Here is a 12,360-nt window from a genome sequence, read left to right on the forward strand (position 1 = left end):
CCAAATTATTTTGGTTAGCCAAAAAAAGAATCATTCTTATAATACTTTTGTCTTTTTTGGCACAAAATTATTCAACATCACAAATCATCATCACCATTTATTTATATAGCACCACTGATTCTGCAGCGCTATACAGAGAAATCACATCAGTCCCTGCCCCATTGGAGCTTACAGTCTCAATTCCCTAACAGACACACACAGACAGACAGAGAGAGACTAGGGTCAATTTTGATAGCAGCTACCAGTATGTTTTCGGAGTGTAGGAGGAAATGGAGCACTTGGAGGAAACCCACGCAAACACAGGGAGAACATACAAACTCTACACAGATAAGGCCATGGTCGGGAATTGAACTCATGACCCCAGCGCTGTGAGGCAGAAGTGCTAACCACTTAGCCATCGTGCTGCCCAGAATATAATCATTTGAAATAGGTTTTTCTTTCTTCATTTTTTAAGATAAATTTCATTATTGGCTGAAGTTCCCGGCATTGCCCGGGTTTAAATATTCAAGTTATTAAGCTATCAATGAGTTGAATGTAACCTGTTAACCTTTTAAAAATAATTAGCAGCTCTTCACACCCATGAAGTGGCTGCCCAGTGTCTTTTTTGTTTTTATATTAAATGTCATCCAAATCCATCCAGTGGAAGGCCCAGAACAGGGTCCCCGGGTCAAGTTCTGCCAAGCGGACACAAACAGGAGGTCCGACTAGGACCCTAACTCCTTGAAACCTGGCCAGGATCCAAATGGAGCACCTTGTGTTGGTTTCATCCCAATCGGTGCAGGGGTGTCCGAATAACCGGACAAACAGACCAATCATTTTTATATATAAGGTTTTTCAATGGCAGAGTACCACAAGTACCATTGCTTCACCTGATTTCCGCTCACTGCTGCTTAGTGTCTGTTGCTTAGTAAACTACCCCTAATAACTAGCGAGGAGGAGCGATGACCAATAGCAGTAAAATCCATTCCTTAGTAACAGGGCACAATAATCACTACACATTACTTTTATATTAGCATTAATGTTATGATTAGATATCATTGGATAAATATATATTTCGGATGAAAATTGCAACAACAAAAAGTGTCTACATAACTCTAATAATACCAGTCATACATGCTTACTTGATATTTAGCACAGCATAAAAATCCTTACACAATTTGAAATTATAATCAACACATTTTTCTGTTACAATTGGAGAGAACTTTATTTCATGTCACCCATTTTTCCAAAACACATGTGCAATGAGGCAAAAGCAAATAATTTGTTATACTGTCTCCATTTTTGTAGAAGCATCAAACAGACACATATGCAGGAATTATATCACATGTGCATTTACACATATATTGTCGCATATATTTTCAAAAGAACTTGGGTATACAAAGAGATGCGCATCTTCATTCCGTTGTCCAAGAGTTCATCTAGGAGGATAAAAACTCGGGAAGCGACTTTTAAACTGTAAAAGTAAAATGAGAAAGAGAACATATTTGCTCCTGGAGTAATCAGCATAACCGATTAAAATAAATGAATGAGGTAAAGAGACATTGTTGCCCAGCACTGGCCCCAGTTTTTGTCCTGCCAGATTTATGTTAAATGAGCCCCTGATAGCCATCTGTTGCCTGGTAAGCATTGTATGTGTTTTGCAAGGACCAATCTTGCACCTTACTGTCAGGTAACTGGGTCTTAACTTCACATATTGAAATTTTGGAGCTTTGAGGTATTTGGAGAAAACTGGGATCGCTAGAGGACAAGAGTCAGACCTATTCCCTTTAAAATCTGTGTGCAGTAGAGATGTTCACTGACTCCCGTGTTTTGGTTTTGGATCTGGATTAACTTCGTGTTTTGGTTTTGGCAAAACCGCCCTTGTTTGTTTTGATATTGGATCTCTATTTTTTTATTTGGCTCTTGTTTTGTTCCTACATTATTATTAACCTCAATAACATTAATTTCCAGTAATTTTTTGTCCAGTGACAAGAACACTGCTACCCCTGTTTCTGTATGAGCAATGGCACTGAGCAATGGCACTGGAGAGTGACAAGAACACTGCTACCCCTGTTTCTGTGTGAGCAATGGCGCTGCATCTCCTGGGGAAGGAGGTACTTATGGAGTCCAAAACCCATGAGATCCGACAACGCAACAATGACGTTTTGCCTCGATTCAGATCCGAGGAAGTGTGAAAGTACAGAGCCGGCTCACGAGCCTACTCGGATCCCCTAAGTTTGGGTGGGCTCGGTTTTCAGAAAACCGAGCCCGAGCATCTCTAGTGTGCAGATAAGCCTTTAGCCCAGATGAAAAGGTGTGAGTGTGAGTTGGTCAGCTTGCTGCTTAACATATATTTCAATATGTGGAACAAAAATTCCCTGTCTTTAATATAACATACCATTCCGTACATCCAGGCATTTCATCCCATTCTTTGTACTGCAACACTTATTGTACTTCTCTTTGCAGTCATGGTCAGTGGCACAGTTTTCATTATTTTCTTCGATTACATTCTCTGAAACCTCAGCAGGACATTTGCCAACCCTCTCTGAAACAAATAAGAAACAAATATTAAAACCAATGAGCAACAGTAGCAGAGATTAGCAACTCGGAGCTCTTTTAATAGAGACAAAACCAACTGTTGGACTCCCTCCCAACCTCACTTCCATTGTTCTTTGTTGAAACAGTTGTCTCAATTAAGTGATGAATAAATAGTTGAATACTTGATGTGTAGTGTAGGAGGTCACATTGTATGCCATATGTCTTGTATTGTGCTATAAATTGTGACTAATTTACTTTTCATGGTGTTTTGTGTTTCAGCTGCTCTGTGACACAGTACACCTTGTAATGTAATATATTCGTATCTGAGTTTTTCGGTATATTTTATATACATCATATACATTTTTTAATCAACATAATTATTGGTCACTGATACAAGCCTGTGTGTTTAAGACTTTGGTTTCCTGCGTTAGAGGGTTAGAGGTCCAGGAAAGGAGGACGATGGTCCCAGGTCCCGACCAGGGGGGCGCACGGCGGGTGCCACTAGGTGAAATTTAATGACCCCTGTTGGGGAATAGACAGTCCCAAATTTAAGAAAGCCCCATAGTGAAGGGACAGTGACAGAGGGGATCCCCATCACCAGAGAGGAGAGCCTTGGGATGGAAAGCTGTCTGGAGGAGCATGCCTGGAAGAGAGAATTGTATGGCAGACAGAGACTTGAAAGTGGTTGGTGAAAATGATTGGAAGTCAGTGTCACTCATACTGTGAGAGAGGACTCTATGTAGAGCCCCCTTGTAAAGTGCCCCCATACTGTGAGGAGGGGCTCACTGCAGAGGCAGCGTAGCTAGCAGGAGCTAAAGTAGGGGAGGAGGTTCCCCTGCAAAAGAGTCCCCTGGAGGGATGGGGTGTATCATGGCAAGGAAAATCCCTAGATATTAGTTAATCCATACTGGAACATGAACATGAACCGCCAAAGTATGTCCATTGTCTGCTGACAGCTGTTAGAGAGAGACAGCCAAGTAGTGAATGTATTTGAATGTGTGGAACTACTGCACCCAGCAGCACCAGGTATGCAGCTGTGTAATGTTTCTTATAGGACTTAAGCAATAAATGTACAGGTGAAGTGCAGGAGTATTAGAGTGTTTAACATCTGCTGAAGTTTATGTGCTGGAGATGTTTGGAGTAAGCTGTACTTATTTATAATCATTATAATCTGTGCTGGAGAGTCTAGCGTTTGAATCTATGTCCATTGCAACCATTATGATATGTGCAAGTGGAGAAGGCATTGATAAAAAAAACAAAAACAAGTGTTATTTTGCTAAGAGATGATCTGGCGCATAACAGCTATTTGACAATTGCAATTCACACCACTAGTGTCCACACCATGTTAATTGTGTTTAGACACCAGAATATTAGGGGAACCCTCTGGTCATGGATCCCACAACCATACCATATCCAGAGCAGAAGTGGAGGGCAACAGCGAGCGTGTAACCCAATCACAACATAGTTCCCAAGTAAGTGGCCCCACAACACATGACCAGCAGTGACTTCACGCAATGACTGACCGCATGAGTGGAATCCTTCCTCTCCCTCTCTGGTCTCTACTCCACTCACACTGTCAGCTACTGCTCTGCTAACACAGTGACTGCAATCAGTAAATGACCACTGATGGACGTCACGCAAGGAGACAGGCATGTTAGGATCCAGGAGGCAAGGTGAGAATGTTGCCATGAGACACAAAGTTCTCAATTCGGATCATGAGAGAACCGGTCCTAACAATCCCTCTCTACTATGCAGTGGTTCATATGTTGCCACTTTCCAAGTATTTAGGAAATTGCCCTAAATGGAACTGTACAGGACAAAAACGTTCTAATACAATGTATGACATGTCACTTCTATACATTAGGCCCTGAGGTCTGTACACAGCATTTCTCGTGCCTTGGAAGCCTGCTAACCAATTACACAAGTTCTGACTTTACATTACATTAAAATAGAGAAACACTGCTGAAAGATAGGGACAAACTATGGCTGCTCTCTCAGACAGAAAGAACAGACAGCATGCTGGACAGATTTAGTCAAACACGCATCAATTACTTAAAGTATATTATATAACTCAGAAATACAGAATTTAATAAATAATTATGTCAAAACCACGATATACTTGCATTTTACATAAGGTAGTTATATCAGTTGTCATTATCTAGTCATAAAAGCTGCTCCCGGCACCCAGTAACACTTACCTGGAAGTGGAGGTAGGCACCTTAATGCACAGGTATAGGGACAACATTTTTCCTCACCAGGGCATCCAGTGTCATTATTGCAAAAAGAGCGCTCTGCCCTTATACATACCGGCATGTCTTCCATTTCACAGAAACCTTTCTTCACTGTAAGATAGAAATGAGTTCTGAGATCAGAATCGAGCAGAGAGGGCCTAAAAGTGAGAGACACAAGACGGCAAAAAGAAAACAAAGTGGTGAAAGAAATAAAGAAGAGTGAAGTTAATGTTTAAATTAGGGGTGAATGCCCAGATTACATTGGTTGTAGTCATCATTAGTCAGGTTGGTATCTGCCATTTAGCAAATTAATCAAAGGTAGTTCTACATATCAGAGACTGTAATACACAAACATGCTGCATCCTGAGTTCCCTCCAATCATGTCTCACAAGGCAGATGACCCATTGGTCAGAGAAGACAGATGGCTGCAATCCTGGGGATTTTCCATATGTGACCATGAGAGAGATAAAACATATAGGGGACTTCTCCTAGGTGTATATTTCGGTGGTAGTGGTCTCACCGGCTCTGACAAAGCCGACACACTTAAGAGCACTACAAATTAACCCTGAAAGCAATAACATCGGTGGTATGAGAATGTAGACTTGCCATATAGCAGGCAATCATTCTGTCCGCCAGCTCTAACGATCTACAAATCTAAAATGCGACTGTGAGAAAGATCTAAATAAAGAAATTACATCATTTTTAATAGACTGACTGCAAATGCCGCTTTTAAAGCAGCAATGGGTGGCCCCACCTCCTGTATTACATTATGCAAAGGGCGGCCCCACCGCCTGTATTACATTATGCAAAGGCCGGCCCCACCGCCTGTATTACATTATACATGCGGTGGGGCCGGCCATTGCCGCTTTAAAAGCGTCATTTACAGTCAGTCTATTATAAATGACGTCATTTTTTTATTTAGATCTTTCTACAGCTGTAAAGCTGTTAGAGCTATAAGTGGCTCTTTGAGAACAGACACTCATAGCTCTGTATGAGCCTAGCATCTCATACAGTCATGTGGAAGTGGATGAAACACACTACAGAGAAAATGCTGAGTAAGGGAGCGGTGTGATCTGTGTGCAAATGGAAGTAGCTGCTATTGCCCAGTACATCAGTACATCAGTACATGTTATTGCCTTAGCCTGAGTTTGCATTATATAATGATCAGTAGAGTGGTTTAGGCGGGTTAGTGGGTTCCAGTTATGATTTTGCACTTGAGCACAATGGCTTCTCGCTATCCCAATGACAACAGGACTATTTTATCTATGAACATTTACATATAATCTATTTTCAGATATAACAACTTGGCCTTTGGTTTGCATGTCTGTCATTTCACTATCAGCCTCTAATAACTCATCCTCTTTTCTCTGTCTCCACTGGCACACATCCAGCTTTCTTCCCACCCACCCTCAGGGATGAAGGACTGGTCATAGCAAGATGCCCCTGGTATAGAATCATCATTTACATGTTTATACTACCAGGTTAATATGGCAAGAAACAGTATGGATGTAAATTGTGATCAGTATTGTGACTGTAAATATTTCCTGTCCTGAAGAAATGGAAATCGCCCGCAGGACTGTTTGTATTCTTATATAGGCCCAGCCATACAAACACTTTGCACCATTTAAAATTTGGTTCCAGATCCATTTTGCAGCTGATCTCCACACATTGGGCTTTATTTATGGGTAAATCAAGATAAGGGCTTTAAGATGCACCAGGACAAACCATGTTGCGGCGCATGGGGTGCAAATGCAAATTTTATTTTCCACATGCATGTTGCATGCAGCACACTAACACCGGGCAGCTTTATTGTAACACCGCAATGTAGAAATGAGCTACATACGTCCTTCGAATTTTCCCTCCCCGCAGTGCAAAATTGCAACTTCTAATTGGAATTACTCCTACATCTGCATGAAGCCTGTTATATGCAATACTGCCCAGGGGCGGATCTAGATAATTGGTGTACCAGGGGCGATTTAGGCCCCGCACCCTTTCTGCCTTCTGAGGCTGCCGGCTGCACATTATGTGCAGGTCCGTTCTGCAGTGACAGTGTGCTGCCCGAATGCTCTGAACACAATTAGAGCAGCCGGGCAGCACACTGTCACTGCAGAACGGACCTGCACATAATGCGCAGCCGTCGGCAGCAAGCCCCTGCTAGGGGGGGGCGATTGCCCCGATCGCCCCTCCTGGATCCGCCACTGATACTGCCTGATGGACATGGAAGCAACATGATCCCCAATGTGTAATGATATGTATATTATACTTGCCCACTTTTAAAACTTCTCCTCCGGGAGAGCCCGGAGGGGAGGTAGTTTGACAAGTGCAGGAGGGGGCACCAGGGCACCACCGCCCTTTATGAAATGCATTCACGGTCTTTCATAGCAGGGGGCAGGATTTGTCGACACGAATCACATCAATAAGCCCCGCCCCCACCAAGACCCGCGATGATGCTTACTCTTCCGGTATGATGTAGGCAAGTTTGATATATATATATATATATATATATATATATATACAGTGGTGGGATTCAGCCGGTTCACACCGGTTCTATAGAACCGATTCCTAAACTACTTGCGGTTCGGCTGCTTTAAATTTTTACACCTTGTGCACTGCAGCTTGCCCTGCTGGCCTGGACAACGATCCCAAATCAGTTTAATAGCTCACACCGGCCTGGCTCTGCTGTTCTAAGCTGTGCAGGGATGTCCAGGCTGTCAGTCATCATGTAAGCCACACCCTGCCTCCCTTGTTCTTTGCAACGATTGGCTCCCCCTACACGTGTCCTGAACGCACAACAGACTGTGCAGAGGAGAGATGCGAGAAGAAGATCCAGCCCAGGGCGGAGGCCGCGGAGCCACCATCAGCCATCACGCGGCAGCGCAGTAGAGCAGACAGGCAGCCCGGGCCGGGAGTACGGACATTACTGGGTCACTCACTGTCGCCGACCGTCGGCATTTGGTGTGAGTAACCGTGATGATGCTGATGTGCTGAGCCTGTCACTGCAGTGTTTAATGTGGCAAGAGAGGGGTCAGGCTGGCTTGCCGGGGGCATCAAAATGGCGCGCAGTTATGCAGTATGAGGGGAAGGGCGGCTGAAGGCTGCTGCTAGCTTGCTGAGGAGGTGAAGGTTAGCTCAGGGGCTGCCAGGTAGCTGCACATATTGGGGAGAGACTGAGAGGGAAGCCAGTATGGCTGGGCTGGTTGCTGGGCTGGCTGAGGGCTGGCCAGAGAGGAGAGGAGAGGAGCCATTTTAATTAGCCTGTAGTGGTGGGGGTGGGAGGGGGGAATCAAAATGACGCAGTAGTATGATGAAGATTCTTCATGCTGCCATGGGACCATGACTTCTGTACTTAGAGTGAGGCTGAGATGTATGCTTCTACTTCCATGTCCATAAATAAATGTTATTATATACAAAAAATTTTATGTAGCCTTTGAAACAAAGGATGAAAAGGCAACATACTTTGAGAGATTTTTTCAATAAGAAAGCAAAGTCAGATTCTGCTGTTGTATCAGAATTGCCCTTGGAAGGTTCAACACAGTCACTAGCACAACCAATCCAGTGTGAAGAAAGCAGCACGTCAATTGAAATAGAAAATCACAACAACTCCAATATTGCAGACAGTCTTCCGGAATGCTGGTCAGTGCAACAATATAAACATTTTAAAGAAAAATATGAAGGCCTGGGCATTTGTAACAAAAAGTTAGGTTGTGAGTATTGTGCGAAATATGATTTCATAAAAGAGAAAAGTGTTCATGTGTCAAAAGAGTGGAAAGGTTTTCAGATTGAGGCATCAGGGAAAAACAGAATGGTACAACAAGCTTCTCTAAGGAAAAAAATGAAAGAACATTTTTCATCAAAGGCTCATAACATTTGTAAAGACAACTTCAAAATACGTGAGCAGGATACTATAACAAACGTAGTAGATACAATGAATAAAAAATATTTCAGTACTACTTGTAGAGTATTTAATACAATTTACAGCCTGACAAAAAGATGTAAACCATTTTCAGACATAGAAGATGAGATCGAACTGCAAATGAAAAATGGATTAAATATGGGAATAGGATTGCATTCACGTAAAACTGCTGTGAAAATAGTAGATTTTATTGCCAAGGAAATTAAAAAAGAAATATTTACTAAAATTACTGCAAAAGATAAGAAAATATGTTTGATTATTGATGAAGCTTCAACTATATCTTGCAAACCAGTTATAATACTGTTCTTAAAAGTTGAGGACTCAGTTTCATCTCCAACAATTTTTGTTGAGCTAGTTGAATTGGAAAAACAAGATGCAGAGACAATATGTTCTTCAGTTCTGGAAAGCTTACATAAAATTGGGCTTACCAAGAACTACTTACAAAAAAATTAAATCGGATTTTGCTCTGATGGTGCAAGTGTTATGCTTGGACGAAAATCTGGAGTGAGCACTAGGATCACAAAAGACTTCCCAAACATAATAATATGGCACTGTTTAAACCATCGCCTCCAACTTGTTTTAGATGACTCAATAAAGGAAATAAAGCAAGTAAATCATTTCAAAATATTCCTTGATAAGATATATACTATTTTTCATCAATCCAATAAGAACCAGATTGAAGTTACCAAAATATCCGAACAACTTGGAATTGAAATTATTAAGATTGGTAGAATTTTGGGACCAAGATGGGCTGCCTGTAGTTTAAAGTCAACCCTAGCTGTGTGGCGCGCTTATCCTGCACTACATCACTATTTTTCTTTAAATGCCAAGTACTTGGGTATGGCTACCCGTCTTAAAAATATATTTTTTTTAACTGATTTGGCATTGATGATTGATATTTTAAACAAAATTTCTCTGCTTTCCAATGCACTGCAAGCAAGAAATACAGACATAATAAAGGCTGAAAAACTTGTGATTCGATCTATTAAAGCATTTGAAATGCTTGAAAAAGAAAAGGGTCCATACGAAAAAAAGGTTAATGAATTAATTACTTCAGAAAGCTACAAAAAAATCGATTTTGTAGAAAATCATCGGTTTGTTGGCCTTCCTCGGAAAACACTCTTAGAAGGCATTGTAACGAATTTAAAAAAAAGATTAATGGATTGTGGCCATTTAAAAGCAAGTTGTAGCCAATTTGATGATAGTAATATATTACAATTTCTCAATTTTTTGGAGCCAGATTACTGGAATATTGAAGAAGTAATAGTTCCATGGAAAGCAGCTGAAGAGCAATTGCATGTATTTAATACATTTTTCAATTACCAAATTCAGATTAATGAGTATCGAGATTTTGTGGAAAATGTGTTAAAAAGCAACGAGAACTATTCAATTCCTGAAAGTGTTCAAAGAGCTAGAAATATTGTCAGAACAATTGCTGTAAGTTCAGCAGAAGCAGAAAGGGGTTTTTCAAAGATGAACATTATATGTTCTGAGAAGAGAAGTCGGCTAACTGTTTCCAATATATCAAACATTATGATTATCGGTCTTATCGGCCTACCGCTGAAGGAATGGAATCCTACTCCTACAGTGCAAAGATGGTTAAGGGTAAATCACACAGCTGATGATGCTCGGATAAAAGCAAAGAAAATTGCAAGTGAGGACGCCAATCAAACAGCAATATGGAAATATCTTCACTAACTGTTTGTGAGGTATTTAATATTAAAAATCTTCCGTTACATATAATCTAGTTGTCTTTACCTCTTTTACTGTTCTTTTTGCAGTATTTAATGCGTGAATTGTTAGACTACCTTTCGGTATATCTTTTGGTATAGTTAAAATGGTCATTAGGACATAGAACCTGTTGTTAATTTTTTTGAATCCCACCACTGTATATATATATATATATATATATATATATATATATATATATATGTATATATCTATATATATATATATATATATACTGTTTCCATTCCTCTGCGGAGGATGTGAATTCACCTTTTGTTTATTAAATATATGTATTTGTTTTTCATTTTGGTGTTATTAATTTAAAGATTTTTTTTTTTAAAAAAAAAGCTAGGTTAAGGAATGGAAATGTAAATATCAAGCAGGAAGCATATACCATTATATAATAAAGTATATCTTAGAGAGAACAATATGGTCTCATTAGCAGAATATAGCGAATGTGTGGGGTAATACTATACCTCCAATACAGGGCAGACAGATCTTTCCGCAGCCCTCCATGCAGCACTTGGCTCCAATAGCACAGTCACTGTCTTCTGAACACATATCATCACAGCGTTCTGTGTCACTTATTTCTGTTGTGGGACAGGATCCCGCCCTTTCTGTAGACAGAGAGAGAAATCATCTACACTGAGATAAAATAGCACATAGAGAACAGCAATAATCAGTCATAAGATATCACATGAAAACATATAACTTATATCATACAGGCATCAGGTAAATATCTGTTCTTTGACTAGAGAGCAGTTAAATATACATACGGTAGTTACACGAATTCAAAGTAATAATCAGTATTGATGTATGTTACACACTCACTCTTAGCAGGGGGCTTGCAGATTTTGTACTTGTTATCTGTACAGCATTTCTGGTCCCCATCACAATCTGCGTCACTGCTGCAGAAATCACGTACATTGTCGATTGAGATGAAGTATCTTTCCGGAGGACACTCTCCATGTTTCTCTAAAACCAGTTACATTAAAAAGGACATTATTAAGAAATGTGTTTTTATAATTAATGCTTTAAAATATAGTGCCAGGGTCTGGTTTAAGGTTCAGGCCTCCCTAGGCTAATACATGCTGTCCAACAATTGGGTATCCGGCATCGGGACAGGGGGCGTGACCACATCATGATGGGGGTGTGGTCATGTCACAATGGGGGTTGGCCACTCCCCCAGAGGGCTGCCTAGCGCTAGGTTGCCCATAGAAATCTCCCTTCCCCTCCAAACACTGCACCACGCACCCATCTGTGGGTGGGACAGCATTGCAGAGCCTTAAAATCAGGAATGTCCCACCGAAATGGGGTCGGATGGGAGGTATGCAAATATGCTTGTAGCGCCCCTCGCCAGGTCACGTGTTCTTATATTTGGTTTATGTGTAGCAAATCAGAAATAGAAAAAAATGTGCATAAATAATATAGGCTTAAAGGTAAGAATCTGTGTCATGAGTCAATTCTTTTATTTTCATGTAGTTATTGGTACTTATCATCATCATCATCATTTATTTATATAGCGCTACTATATAAATTATAAATATAGCGCCACTATATAAATTGGAGCTTACAGTCTAAATGCCCTAATATAGACACACACAGACAGACAGAGAGGGAGAGACTAGGGTCAATTTTGATAGCAGCCAATTAACCTACCAGTATGTTTTTGGAGTGTGGGAGGAAACCGGAGCACCCGGAGGAAACCCACGCAGACACAGGGAGAACATACAAACTCCACACAGATAAGGCCATGGTTGGGAATCTAACTCATGACTCCAGTGGTGCTAACCACTAGGCCACTGTGCTGCCCAGACTTATCAAATACCAATAAATATTGTTCTAAAATATGTAGGTGTGTGGACTGAAAAACTCAATAGTAAATTAGTCGAACCACACTATATTGTCCTAAAAAGAAAATCTTAATATACTAACAAGTACACTGTATAATAATACAAAAAATGTATTGAT

General features: G+C 40.7%; 1 protein-coding gene across 1 annotated transcript in view; it reads right to left on the reverse strand.

Moving 5' to 3' along the window:
* Positions 1-1,177: 1,177 nt before the first annotated feature.
* LOC142095008 (uncharacterized) overlaps positions 1,178-12,360 on the reverse strand; it is a 52,114-nt gene continuing 40,931 nt past the window's right edge. Inside the window, exons 5-9 of the mRNA XM_075177708.1 lie at positions 11,221-11,364; positions 10,866-11,006; positions 4,716-4,859; positions 2,378-2,524; positions 1,178-1,453 (exon numbers count right to left, since the gene is read on the reverse strand). Of these exons, the coding sequence (XP_075033809.1) occupies positions 1,449-1,453; positions 2,378-2,524; positions 4,716-4,859; positions 10,866-11,006; positions 11,221-11,364 (581 nt within the window). The 3' untranslated portion in view covers positions 1,178-1,448. The remainder of the gene's footprint in view (positions 1,454-2,377; positions 2,525-4,715; positions 4,860-10,865; positions 11,007-11,220; positions 11,365-12,360) is intronic.

Source organism: Mixophyes fleayi, chromosome 6 (assembly GCF_038048845.1).
Source record: "Mixophyes fleayi isolate aMixFle1 chromosome 6, aMixFle1.hap1, whole genome shotgun sequence".
NCBI lineage: Eukaryota > Metazoa > Chordata > Amphibia > Anura > Limnodynastidae > Mixophyes > Mixophyes fleayi.